General features: G+C 41.8%; 1 protein-coding gene across 14 annotated transcripts in view; it reads left to right on the plus strand.

The window, feature by feature from the left end:
• Positions 1 to 14,175, plus strand: part of TARBP1 (tRNA guanosine 2 -O-methyltransferase TARBP1) — a 67,245-nt gene that overhangs the window by 49,149 nt on the left and 3,921 nt on the right. For 8 of the 14 annotated variants that reach the window (XM_086382881.1, XM_086382884.1, XM_086382888.1 and 5 more), the window contains 7 exons: positions 1,143 to 1,263; positions 2,000 to 2,110; positions 2,789 to 2,938; positions 4,742 to 4,828; positions 7,555 to 7,751; positions 9,364 to 9,445; positions 11,420 to 11,591. In XM_086382881.1, coding sequence (XP_086239007.1) covers positions 1,143 to 1,263; positions 2,000 to 2,110; positions 2,789 to 2,938; positions 4,742 to 4,828; positions 7,555 to 7,751; positions 9,364 to 9,445; positions 11,420 to 11,591 — 920 coding nt within the window. Of the gene's footprint in view, positions 1 to 1,142; positions 1,264 to 1,999; positions 2,111 to 2,788; positions 2,939 to 4,741; positions 4,829 to 5,279; positions 5,472 to 7,554; positions 7,752 to 9,363; positions 9,446 to 9,655; positions 9,754 to 11,419; positions 11,592 to 14,175 lie in introns of those variants that run through there. The other 6 variants (XR_015157168.1, XR_015157171.1, XR_015157169.1 and 3 more) reach the window with 5 other exon arrangements.

A 14,175-nucleotide genomic window follows, 5' to 3' on the forward strand; every position in this document is an offset into this window, starting at 1 on the left:
GATCTGTCCCTGTTTACTGAAATTTGATAAACTTAAAAATTAGTGCAGAAGTCCAGCATAAATAAGAAAATAACTATGGGAAGCATACAATCCCTATTCCCTTCTTTCTCTGGGTGGAAGATTGATCATCAGAGCACAAGTTTATTCTTTTTTGGTTAAAAATCACTATTTAACAGTCCCTATGCTCATGCAAAAATAAAACTAGTTGAAATAGACTCTAAACTTTTGATGTCTGGGATAAACCAATGATCTAACACTGAAATCATTGAGGTTTTTAAAAAGTTTTTATTTTCTCATGTAATTTTCAAAACTGTGTGTGTGTAGGTGTTTATAAATAGTATTGTCATGAGTTTAGAGTTTAGGACAATAAATGATAATTGTGTCTAGTTACCAAACGTGTTAATTATTCTGAGAGTCATACCTGTGTTTTAAACCGTCTGCCACTCTTCATTAAATATATACATTTGTCATTGCTCATTGTCTTAATTAATTTTTTGTTTTCTTGGCTGCCTTAGTATAACAATAAGTAAAATTTTTCAGTTGATGGTTCCAAAATATTTTGATTTCTACTAGACAGGCATAGTTAATTTAAAATAACACTTGTTCACATTATAACAGTTTTAATGGACTTGGAAATGCTCACTAAGAATTTCAGTGAGTTTATCTTTCCACATTTGGATACTGAAAATGCTGGGCTGCTCAGCACACAGTGCTTCCTGAGTTTGCCGTTCACTTAGAGACGTGCATTCACAGCACACAGTGAGAACAGCATGATGCTGATGTGCATTCTGGCCTCTGGGCAGGAGGTGTCTGTGGTCCTCCAGGAGCCGTGTCATAAGCTGCGATCTCTTTTGTCCACAGACAAGATATTATTGACCCAGTATCAGTGTGTGCATTGTTTTACCAGAAGTCTGGGTAAATTTGGGTTCTTTCAGACTTTTTGTACAGGCACTCCTGTTAATGCATTTTGTTTATCTTCCACTGTCTATCCTAAATTTACATTTATCCTAAATGTTTATCCTAAATTGTCATTAAATATGAAGCTACTTAAAGTTTTGATATTTCAAAACTAACATCTTACATGTTTTTTTTTTTAAATTTTGAAGATGTATTAACATCATCTATCATTTTATATATTTTAGTACCAAAAGAGAAGACCATTATGTGAGAATTTGTGCTGTCAAATTCCTGTGTTTATTAGATGGCTCAAATATGTCTCATAAGTTGTTTATGGAAGATCTTGCAATCAAGCTATTGGATAAAGTAAATATGCTTTGTTTTACCTTTAAGTATCTTAACTTACTTAAAGCACTGGCAGTGACATAGCAAAAGTAAATGTAGCATTTGACTGGGTTTAGGCAAAACGGACCATTAAAGCAGGAGAGGGCTCTGATGGCGCAGAAGGGCTCGCTGCTGCGCTTCTCCCGTGTCCGGTGTTGCCCTCACCTGTTCATTTACTCCTGTCTTAGTGCTGTTTGCGTCACAGTGCAGGTCCCATTTTTCCAGACTTACGTAGTCAAAGGGCCTGGAGGACCCCACGGACAGAAGAGCCTGGCGGGCTACAGTCCACGGGGTCGCAAAGAGTCAGACACGACTAAGCAACTAACACTTTCGCTTTCAGTGTGTGGCTAACATCTCAGGCTCTTCTCGCCCACGTGACCCCCGACCTCCCCTAACTGGGCACGAGGAGAGAGAAGGACATTTCCAAGTACTTTTCAGATTAAGCACAGGTGTATGGTTCCTTTTCTAATTTTAAAAGAAGTTTAAAAAAAACAAAAGTGGGTAAATACATTGTTTTGAAAGGAAACTTTAAAAAATATCATAAGAAAAAATAAAAAGTGTCATAAGAAAGTGTCTTTTTTATCCTTCTACCTTTCAAATAATAGGCTCCTATGCCCAGTTTATACCTTTTAAACTTGAAGTTGTCATTGATTTTGTTTTCATTACAGATTCAGTGGATAGTTTAACATTGATCCCTCCCTCCCTCCCTCCCTCCCAGGATGAACTGGTGTCCAAATCAAGAACTCGATACTATGTCAACTCTCAACAACACAGAGTGAAAAACCGAATTTGGCAGATTCTGCTTGTACTTTTCCCCAAATTTGATCAGGTATAACGTTAAGTATATTTGTACCTCTAAGCATAATGTTTTCATATGGAACCTGTTATATGCTTCTTTAAAACTGAGAAAGTAAGCTGCTTAAAATAGGTATTTCAGTTCTTAAAGTTATTCAGAAGTTTTTAAATAGAATATTAAGACAGTTAGGTGTCCTGGAAGTAAATTGGGAACTGATTTAAATGGTCCCACTCAATATATTCTTCATTAGTATTTTATTATAATATTTTAACATGTATTTATGCCACAATAAAACTTTAAGCTGTGTTTTTTTTTTTTAATAGTGACTGTTTCTTAATTAAAATTAATAGCCATTCACAATGGTTAGGGCTTCAGATTTTCACTACTGTGGCCTGGATTTAATCCCTGTTCAGGAAACTGAGATCCCACAACCCACGCAGCATGGCCAAAAAAAATATTAATAGCCATTTCCAAGTTGATAAGACACTAGATTTGAATTGTTCCCATCACAAAAAAAAGAAATTATTATGTGACATGATAGAGGCATTAGCTAATGGTCTGCTAATGACCATTAGCAGATGGTCATACTGTGGTAAATAAATGCATTGCATCAACATTCTGTAAACCTTCCCCTTGTTATATGTTAATTATAGCTCAAATTTTAAAATTAATAATGATAACAGTTTAATTTGTCAACTTTATTTTTCTCAGAATTTCTTGAATAAGATTATTGACAAGATTTTCCAGGCTGGCTTCATCAATAATCAGGCATCCATAAAATATTTTATAGAATGGATTATTATACTGATTCTTCATAAATTCCCTCAATTTCTTCCGAAGTTCTGGAACTGCTTTTCTTATGTAAGTAGAGGAATTGTTTTCATGTTTTTTAAATGAAAAAAGATTTGGCCTGTGTTGGGAGATTGTTTCACTTTATAGATTTTTTCCGTTGCCCTGCCCCTAATATACTGACATCCTAAATTGTGTTCGCAGGATTTGAATTAATTTAGGAGACAGAAAGCTCTGGCATTTATCTTGAGTAGAGCATAATTTTTATTTGAGAGTTTTTCTATTCCAATGAAACAAAGATGGAAAAGGCTTCTGTTATTAAAACATGTGGGAAATAGGTGCCTTCTATATTTTTATTTACCGAGCAGTGTCTTTGTTTGATCTTAGAGATAAGAACGATGAGTCTGCCTTCTATACACAGTCTCTCCTTAACCAAATGATTTCTCATCCCCTGTTGGTAATGATGCTGAGCTGCTCATTCCTCTCCTGTAACCACCTATCGACTGTTTTTCCTGGTTATGCCAGGCTGGGTGACTCTGCATGTGGTGTCTGTTGGGCTGGGGACTGCAAACGGCTTCTTCCCCCATGTGTTTTCACTTCGGCCGCAGTCGTGGGGCCAGCCGAGGTGCCAGGCACTGCTCTCTCAGCATGTCTCCGGCTGGGAGGCCAGACCTCTCTCTGGTGCACAAGGTTCCAAGAAAATGAGCATTTCTGGAGGATGCGTCTTGGTGTTCTCACGCTCCCCCAGCCTCTGATCACATCCTGCTTTCTGATGGCTCATCAGCCCAGAGCAGATGCATGACCAAGCCCCCAGCCTGGGGAGGGTCTGGGTTAGGGCATGAGTGTGGGGAAGCTTGTTTCACTGGGGACCCCTAGGAGACTGAGTAGCCCTCTCATCACCTGAGTACCTTTCCTCCTCATCACCAGGCTGTTTTACCATGCTCCAGCCTGAAATGGTCTTCTTTTTCATCTCTGCCTGCATAGCAAAGTTTTCCAGATTGAAGTTCACATGTGCTTTGTGTCTTTTCTTAAAGGAAGCCATCTCCCTGAGTACTTTGGATCTCCTTAGTGTGGGTTTTTGAAGCACAGAAATAGTTCTTGTTATAATGGGAATTTTAATTTATTGTTTGATTGGATTTTATCTTTCTTCCCCATAAGACTCTAATCTCCATGAAGGCAAGAATCTTACCTATTTTCCTTTTCCCCTCTTTCTGCAACAGTTATTGGTCCATGGAAGACATTCAGTAACTACTTGTTACATAAAGGGATTATTAATCATCAAATGTTCCTCTTGGAGCAGTTTCTGAACTGTAGTGTCTATAGTCTGCAGTCTACCTGGCGTTCATCAGTTTTTCTTAAAAATAATGTGTAATTCCAAATCACTTACCGAGAAGGTTTCCAAATTCCGGGTTAACACTTTTACAAGCAGTTTTTCCTCGTGACTTTTTAAAGCGCCTGCACAGTCCCGTGTTTCACCTTTGCTGCCCCCCCTCCGCTTGGGGACCTTTGCCTCCCGTTTGCCTGTGTCTTTGTTTGTCGTCTTCATTTACACTTGTTCCCTTTCCTTCCTGCTTCCCATGCCACACCCCACCCTTCCGACTCTGCAGAGCTCACCCTCACCTCCGCCCTTGCTTAACCCTTGGTGGAGTGTCTAGTGCCCTTGTGTCTGCTGAGGGTTGCGCTGTGGGCATTTGGCTTTAGGTCATTCCTGTCCTTTATTTGCTTGTGCTCGTCTGTTCCCCCTCTAAGCTGTGGCTGCATCAGAGAGGAGCTGGCCTCTCATCACCAACCCCATGGCATCCATCCTGGTGCCTTGAGGGACGTGGGTTCACTGCAGCTGTGAATGACGGTTTGGTGTATCTGATATATTTTCAGGGTGAAGAAAACCTTAAAACAAGCATTTGTACATTTTTATCAGTTTTGTCACACTTGGACGTCATTACTGAAACCATCCTGGAAAAGGTGAGTATCGATTGTCTATAAGAAGAGCTCAGGCTTGACCATCAGAATAGAATTTATATATCTGTATGAACTTTTTGCATGTGGCGTATTCCTTGCGTGTTTTGCAGCTTCTCTGCTTCCACCCTCCCACTAACGACAGACGCGCTTTGACACAGAGGCATACTAAGGTGTCGCCCGCAGGCACACGCACACTGAGCTCTGCCTCAGCACGTGTTAATGGGCAGCTTGTAATGATAGGGTTCTTAATTTTATATAGGCATTTGTGTAACATTATTTAAATAAGACTTCCCTCATTACATGTAACTGTTCTTTAGCCAGTGGAGTTACTTAACACATGCTTGTACAAAGAAACTTATGGTCAGAGTATTTACAAGCCATCGTGTTCTGGAAGGTTTATATGAAATGCTGTCATCACTCAAAGTGTGAAGGCCAGCTCTTCCATCTTTCTCAGGTTTAGAGCATCTTCCCTAGATGAGTAGCGATCCCAGCTGATTCCGGCTCATCCCTGTGGCAACTGTGAAAAATTCAGGGAAGCCTGCCAGGAAGATTGAAAGCTGGCTTACAGCTCAACATTCAGAAAACTAAGATCATGACATCCGGTCCCACCACTTCATGGCAAATAGGTGGGGAAACAATGCAAACAGTGAGAGACTTTATTGTTTGGGCTCTAAAATCACTGTAGATGGTGACTGCCGCCATGAAATTAAAGACTCTTGCTCCTTGGAAGAAAAGCTATGACCAACCTAGACAGCACGTTAAAAAGCAGAGACATTACTTTGCCCACAAAGGTTTGTCTAGTGAAAGTTACGGTTTTTCCAGTGGTCATGTATGGATGTGACAGTTGAACTATAAAGAAAGCTGAAGTGCCAAAGAATTGATGCTTTTGAACTGTGGTGTGTTGGAGAAGACTCTTGAGAGTCCCTTGGACTGCAAGGAGATCCAACCAGTCCATCCTAAAGGAAATCAGTCCTGAATATTCACTGAAGGACTGATGCTGAAGCTGAAAATGCAATACTTTGGCCACTTGATGCGAAGAACTGACTCATTGAAAAACACCCTGATGCTTGAAAGATTGAAGGTGGGAGGACAAGGGGATGACAGAGGATGAGATGGTTGGATGGTATCACTGACTCAATGGACATGAGTTTAAGTAAGCTCCAGGAGTTGGTGATGAACAGGGAAGCCTGGCGTGCTGCAGTCCATGGGGTCCAAAGAGTCGGACATGACTGAGCAACTGAACTAACTAACTAAGATTTAGAGCAGGATTCTGTATTATTGAATCTGCAGAGAATGCACTGCAGTGTTGTAAACTCTGGGGGAAAATACAGTTGACCCTCAGTCTACACAGGAATTAGGGGCACTGACCCTCTGCCCAGTGGCAGATCAGCACACAGCTTTACAGTCACCATAATACAGGGTTACTCACCTGTATCTGCAGATTCAACCAACTGCTGATCAGGTAGCACTGTAGTAAGCATTTAGTGAAAAAATCCATGTGTAAGTGGACCTGCATAGTTCAGACCCCTTGTTGTTCAACAGTCAACTGTCTGAAATAAATATTGTGTAGGTTTGAAAGTGAGGTAAAAATATTCTGGGAATACGTTTCCTAGACTTTTTTCAAAGTCTTGGTCTTTAACACAGTCACAGTCAAATTTGTGGTTAACCTTTTTTCATCAATCTTAAGCCAGACCTGTCTCCCCAACACATTTTAACCTGAAAAACCATCATAATATCTTAAAATCAATGGTGTGTTACAGTGTCTGGCAGCCAGATGGCAGTCATGTGAAAATTTATGCTAACACCTTCTGGTAAGAGTAAGGAACGCTAGCATCAGATACTGTCCTGTGTTATCTTTCTGCTTTAAATATGTGCAGGGAAGAGATTTGCTTACAGTCTGTTGAGGGAAATAAGATAGACAAAAAAACTGCACTGTTGCCGGGCTGTTCGCCTGGTGCAGCCAGGAGCGTTTTCCGGTGAGCCATTTAGTAGGAACATTAAGGTAGCTCCTGATACTTTATCAGATGTTTGACTCCATCTGGCTTCCACATTATTTCACATCACTTCCTTTGCCATTCAGTATCTATTGAACTGTGTGATTTTACAGATTAGGGACTATTATTGGGTAAAATCTCTGGGCTGTGAAGATGGAAAAATCTGTGAATTCACTAAAAAAGACTATAGCAAAGTTTAAGTTATCTTACTATTCTTCTCCCCACTTCTTAATTTTCCTGCCACCAATCAATGTTATGTGGGTCCAAAGTCACCATTAGGGAAAACGGTGGTTCAGACCAAAGACCAGGGGAAACAGCACTTTGATGGGATAGCTTGCCTTAGAAGTAGTTTCAGGTTCACCTGAAGTAGAGCTCTTGAAGAATATGTCTAACTTTTTCAGCCCATGGTGAGGTAATAAGTGAGGGAGACTGTTTAAATATGGGTTATATTACAGTTAGCGTGAAAGTGCTTTGTTCAGGTTGACCTTGGTACTGGAGTGTGGGGGAAATGTGTGGCAGCATCATAAATAAGAACTGAGGAGCTGGGAGGATCCTTTCCTTCTTGAGGAAAGGGCCAGGCCAGTGTATCTCTAACCTGTCTGAGAATGACGATGCAAAGCCCGTGAAAGATAATTACTGTGTAGCATTTTCACCGTCTGTAACCTTGTTTTTGGTCCTACAGTAGAGGGTCAAATGGTCCTGGTTTATACATGAAGAATGATTCTTTCTTTTCAGAAACTAATTCTGAAGCAAGCCCTTACTATCGTGCTGCAGTGGTGCTTCAATCACAATTTTAGCATTCGACTGTATGCGTTAGTCGCTCTTAAGAAAATCTGGAGCATGTGTAAGGGGTTACACATTGAAGAACTTGCAGCTTTAACTTCTGTTATTGAATCCAGTCTGAGTCAAGTGGAAAACATGCACGGAGCAGGGTAAGCAGGCCTTGTCCTTTCCCCTGGCCAGCAGACCATGTGGAGAGGTGTCGGGGGTGCCCAGCCTAGGAGTCAGGCGTCCCTGGTCCAGCAGAGCATGGGGAGAGGCGTCGGGGGTGCCCAGCCAAGGAGTCGGGGGTCTCTGGTCCAGCAGAGCATGGGGAGAGGCGTCGGGGGTGCCCAGCCAAGGAGTCAGGGGGTGCCTGGTCCAGCAGAGAGTGTGGAGAGGTGTCGGGGTGCCCGGCCATAGCAGCTTCTCTTAAGCATATAACTGGCTGAGGTGTGCAGAGCCCGGGTCAGGGAGCATTTAAGCCGCTCACTGTTTGATGTGCAGTTTAATTACAGTTCTAAGTGCCATCAGCTCCATCATTGACTTTTTTTGGCCTTTTTAACTCTTGGTCTTTATCTTGAGCTGTTTCTCTTCAGTGCAGCTGAATGTTAGCATCCTCTACCGTCAAAGAACCACTGAGAAGCAGCATGATCTGACTTCAAAGCCATGTGCTCGTCACCCCTCCAGTGTCCCCGCTAAAGCTGGGAGCTTGTCCTTTTTCTTTTCTAAGAGAACTCCTTGGTGCCCCAAACAAAATCCTACTCACATGCTTGATATCAAAGAGATAAAACACTGCTGTGGTGGATGGAGTTGGGAGGGGTGCACAGCGCAGAGCAGAACCCAGGGGATGGGAGCTTGGACATGTACTGGGGTGTTGTCCCTTGAAGAGGCTTTGGAAAGCCAAGGGGCAAAGCCAGCAGCTGTGTAAGGAGGGGGCTGATCTCCCATCTCACATCTCCTGTTTGTTACCCCACTGGTGTTGAGGCCTGGTCGTCAGTGACAGGAGGGACTGGAACTCAGGGGTGAAGAAGGCACATTGGTGGGAGCGGAGAAGGCGTCTTGAAATTCCTGCTTTAGCTTGGGGTTTGTTGATCATGAATTTAACCCAAAACCTTCTGGTGGCCATGTTTTATCATTTTTTTCCTACCTCTTTTGCCTTTTCAGCCTTGTCAGAGTTTTGATTTTTTGTTGTATTGTGTGTGTGCTTGTTAAAGTTAAGAAAGTAAACCCTTGTATTACTTCTGTTTGCCTTAACACTGCTACTGTTTGGCTGTGTGCCATGAATCTTCAGAGTAGAAAAAGTGACCTATGTAATGATTTTTTCTCCTGGAACAAAAATTTAAAAGCCTCTATGGCCAGAGGGGGATGTAAGACTCCCAGCCTAGATTTCTTACACAGTTCCCTTTAAGGATTCTTTTTCCCCCGGCATGTGAGGTGTACCTGTGGTAGCTATCATGCGATTTTCTAATCCACTGACCACCATCTCTTTGAGGAAGCAGAGACCTGGTTTTCATTCTTGTTGAATCGTTGTTGTAGGACTGGGAGAGAGGTGTTTAATTTCTTTGTCTGTTTTTCAGTTTTTATTTCAAAATATCGCATTTAGGATCAGCTGTTAAAAGACTTCAGTCTTGAAGATAGAGGTGTACAAATCTTGGGGCGAAATTCACAGATTTTCTACACATTCTAAATTCCGAAGTGCCTGCTTAAAAGACCTAACTGGTTTTCACTCTTACCGGAGGCGATTCACTAGTTCTGTTCCTCAGACGTGTTTTTAACCCTTAGGAGCGCAAAGAAGAACTGGCAACGCATCCAGGAGCATTTCTTTTTCACAGCATTCCACCCGCTGAAGGATTACTGTCTGGAGGTGAGCAGAGAAGAGCGTGTGTGAATTTTCTCCCTTGTATGATGAGGTTAACCGTCCCTGCAGCCGTCCTTACATAATAACCGTCCCTGCAGCACCGCCTTCACGTCGTAAAGCTCTCAGTGTACTTTGTCACCGTGTGCAGATGGCTTGCTCGCGCTCCGCTCTTGAGCAGTGAAAATTGGCTAGTCATTTTCACTTTCTGTTTCTCAGGCAGTGTCTGGCTTGTAAACACTGGAAGGGGGAATATTTAACTCTGAACAGAAATCTGTTCTGACATTAAAAGGAAATGAGTGAAAACATTTGTGCAGGTGAGATTTGTTGTATGAAGCCCATTGTTATGAAAGATCAAAAAGATCTACTCTTTTAAGTGCGTATTTTAGGTTCTGGATGATTGAAATTGTATAGCAAATGATCTATCACCTCACTGATCATAATAGATAATGTGCTTATGTAATTTTAAGAACCATAAACTTATTTATTACAGTTAGCATGTGAAATTAACAATATAGAGATTATTAAAATGTATGTAAATGATTACTACTTTCTTCCTTTTTCAACTGTAATTATCATGTTTTGCCTTTGATTTTTAACTGTGTGACCTAAATTTAAATACACACACACACACACACAACCTGGGACCTTTCCTCTAAGGAACTTGGAAGTATCAGTAACTTAAGCTACTGTGCATAAGAGTTGTTGTTGCTGTTGGGTTATTTTTGTGTGTGGATTACTAATAAGCTGGCCTTTTAAAAAAGAAATATAGAGATTTGTTTATTGTGAGATATTCATCATAGAACATTATTGTGTGGTTTCTGTTGCTTAATTGCAAAAATTATTTAGGAGTTTTCAAATATTTTAACATGCTCTGTTCTATGTCCTTTAGCACCCAGAATGCTTTGTTTGACATCTTTCTGAAGGACTCTTAATAACTCTGTAGTGCTAAGTCAGCCTTTTCTATTCACTTCTCCAGCAGGAGTAAGTCCCTTGCTTCCCCTCTTCCTTCATCCTGACTTTGACTGCCTCACCCTCATATATTTAATATATTTTATTGTCCATTGATTATATGAATCATAACCGTGTACGTGTAAATAAAATAGTGGCTCATGAGAACTCTTGTCTGTTTATGCATTTGGAGCTATACTTAGTAGCTGCTTAATAAACACTTAGCTGCATCCAAGCCAGTTAAAGTTTGCATGAATATTGTTAACAAAGAAACCGTATTCACTCTAAAAGCTTTTATGAAGACTTGCACAATGTTAGAAGTTTGTTATTTCATTTTTAAATTGCCTGTTGTGCTTCTGCTTCTTACGCGCCTTGTCACCTTTGAGGATTTCTGGATCTCACTTTTCTTGTGGTAGGTAAGAAAGGGGAAGGAGGATTGTTATGTAATGAATGAATAACTGCTGTTTACAAATCACTTCCATGTGCTGTTTTAACCTGATTTTACCCTCATTTTATCAATGAGGAAGTTGAAGCTAAGAAAGGCTAATGGCCTATCTGACATCACACAGCTAAGATACAGCTGATGCAAATCCGGAGTCCAAATCTGTATAATGACAGTGAGGGTAAAGATCTGGCATCACAGGACCTTGAATTTGTTTGCTTATGGAGGTATTTGTTTGTCGATAAACAGTATGTATCCAAATACCTTCCAACACTAATGCCGGTTAGTTCTCACACTCTTTTTTCTTGTGTTAACGGCATGGTATGTAGTACATACAGTAAGAAATACTGGAGCGGAAGATCTGCCTGCTCTCAAGGATTTCCAAATCAATCCCTTAATTTCTTAGAGAAGATAATAAATTTACATAAGACAATTGCTATAAGATTTAAATGAAAGTATGTAATCTGACCAGACATGATAGTTTGGGAGGATACATCAGTAATAATAAGTTGTACTTTAAACATTTTATCATGTATTTCTTTATTATTTTTAAGGGGCAAAAATTTTAGATTTTACAATTCTCCTTTCAGACGATATTTTACACCCTTCCACGCCTCTCCGGCCTTACTGAGGATGAATGGATTGCCATTGGTAAATTTACCAGGTTCACTGACATTCCTCTAGGTGCGGGGTTTCAGTGGTACCTTTCTACAACTCATCTGTGTGAACTAAAGCCAGGTGACTGGTCCCAGCAGGACGCAGGTAAGCATTTTTGTTATCTTTTCCCCCTGTTGCCTGATTGCCTGATTTGTGTTACTCAGAAATGATAGTTGGTCACTTTTTCATTGATGTGCTGACCTCAGCTCCCCCTGTGAGAGAAAAGACAGAGAGTGTGGTGTCACTCTGACTAGTACTTCTGTTCTAGTTTTAGAAGTACAGTATTATTCATTCATTTACTTTTTAGAAGTAGGCTTTTAAAATTATTTATTATTATTATTTTTGGCTTCACTGGGTCTTCGTTGCGGCACTCAGGCTTTCTCTCTAGTTGTGACTCACGGAGCTTAGGTGTCCAGAGGCATGTGGTATCTTAGTTCCCCAACCTGGGATCAGACCCATGTCCTCTGCATTAGAGGGTGGATTCTTAACTGCTGGACCCCCAGGGAAGTCCCCTGACTAGTACTTTAATCTAGCCAATGTCAGTTGGTTTTGCTCTTCAAAGCCAAAGAGAGCCTTATCTGCTTTACTATGTAAAGCTAAAGTCTTCTCTCTTCTTTGCCTTCTACTATATATTTCTGAAAAAAGAGATTTTTTTTTTTTTTAAGGGCCAAATTAATCAGTCTCTTTTCTCGTCCCTTTTGGGAATGAAGCCGAGCTCTGCGTCCCGTTCTCTGGCTGGACATCACTTACTCTTACATCTTCGCCTAGGCTCCAGCCCTCAGCCACGCCCCACTTCTCTGCAGCTTTCTCTAGGACCTGCCTTTCCCTGTTCACCTCCTGCTCCTTCTTCCCCTCAGTCAGGCTTGCCCTCCCAAAACCTAGGATCAAGTCCTCCACCCATTTTTAAAACCACAGTGAACCTTAAGAGATGTGTAGTAATGATCTGTGTTCTCAGAATTTCTGTCACTCACATTGTCCTCTTCACTTCCCCTAACCCAGGACCATCCCTGCAGCTTCTTTCAGAAAAGCAGAAATTGTCTTCATCTACTTCTGTACCATACCTGACTTTATGTAGCATTTATTTGCTTGTTTCCTGCTATCCTGATTTTCCTCCTCAGTCTGACTTTTCTTCCGCTCCTTGAGCTCTCCCACTTGTCCCTTAAATTTATACTTCTCTGAAATTTGAGTGTTTTTAAGCATCTCTTGGATAACATGTTAAAAGTGCAGATTCTTGAGTCCTGCCCTTAGATTTTAACTCTGGAGGACAGTTCTGGGAATGTGCATTGTTTAATCAAATACCGTGGATGTTCATGAATGCATTTTAATACTATCACCTTAAATTTATTTACTCAGTCTACAAAGATTTACTGATTGCCTGCTACAGGCTGAAAGTTAAGACAAAGGCCATGCCCTCAGGGCACTAATTCCTGCTTGAGCACTGCTGCTACTGCTAAGTCGCTTCAGTCGTGTCCAGCTCTGTGCAACCCCATAGACAGCAGCCCACCAGGCTCCCCTGTCCCTGGGATTCTCCAGGCAAGAACACTGGAGTGGGTTGCCATTTCCTTCTCCAGTGCATGAAAGGGAAAAGTGAAAGTGAAGTCGCTCAGTCCTGTCCGACTCTGAGCGACCCCATGGACTTCAGCCTACCAGGCTCCTCCATCCATGGGATTTTCCAGGCAAGAGTGCTGGAGTGGGCTGCCATCGCACACAAATGGATAAGATGCCATAGCAAAAAAGTACTGTGGAGACAATAAAGCAGAGTAAAGAAATGGTGTGACAGAGGATTAAAAAGACCTTTTTCAGGCTTCCCTCATAGCTCAGTCAGTAAAGAATCTACCTGCAAGGCAGGAGACCCGGGTTCTATTCCTGGGTCTGGAAGATCCCCTGGAGAAGGAAATGGCAATCCACTCCAACATTCTTGACTGGAAAATCCCATGGACAGGGGAGCCTGGGGGGCTACAGTCCATGGGGTTGCAAGAGTCCCACACAACTTAGTGACTAAACCACCACCAAGGAGCTGAAGTTGAGCAGAGGCAGACAGGAAGTGGGAACAACTGAGGCAAAGCCTGGAGGAAGAGCTTCCCTAAAATAGAGATCAGCACATGTGAAGATCTGTGGGCAAAAGACTGGCGACAAGAGCCATTTCCGTGTGGAAGGGAGAGCCCGCTGGGAAGGAGAGAAGGGAGCAACAGCACCTCCTGACGTCTGATTCGAGTTCCACTGTGGAGAGGGATGAGGAGTTACTGAATGGGGAAAGCCTGCAGAGGTCTTTCTGTTTGTTTGTTTTGGGTAAAGAGAGATATTGCAACATGATTTCTATGTTGTTGTTCAGTTGCTAAGTCATATCCCACCCTTGGCAACCCCCAGGCTTCCCTGTCCGTCACTGTCTCCCGGAGTTTGCTCAAACTCATGTCCATTTAGTCGGTGATGCCATCCAACCATCTCATCCTCTGTCGTCCCCTTCTGCCTTCAATCTTTCCCAGCATCAGGGTCTTTTCCAATGAGTCACATCAGGTGGCCAAAGTATTGGAGCTTCAGCATCAGTCCTTTCAGTGAATATTCAGAGTTGATTTTCTTTAGGACTGACTGGTTTGATCTCCTTGCAGTCCACGGGAGTCTTCTCCAGCACCACAATTCGAAAGCATCAGTTCTTTAGCGCTCAACCTTCTTTATGGTCCAGCTCACATAT

The sequence above is a fragment of the Bos grunniens genome, chromosome 28 (assembly GCF_055505025.1).
Source record: "Bos grunniens cultivar Pamir isolate PY7600 chromosome 28, Bosgru_T2T1.0, whole genome shotgun sequence".
In the NCBI taxonomy this organism is placed as follows: Eukaryota; Metazoa; Chordata; class Mammalia; order Artiodactyla; family Bovidae; genus Bos; species Bos grunniens.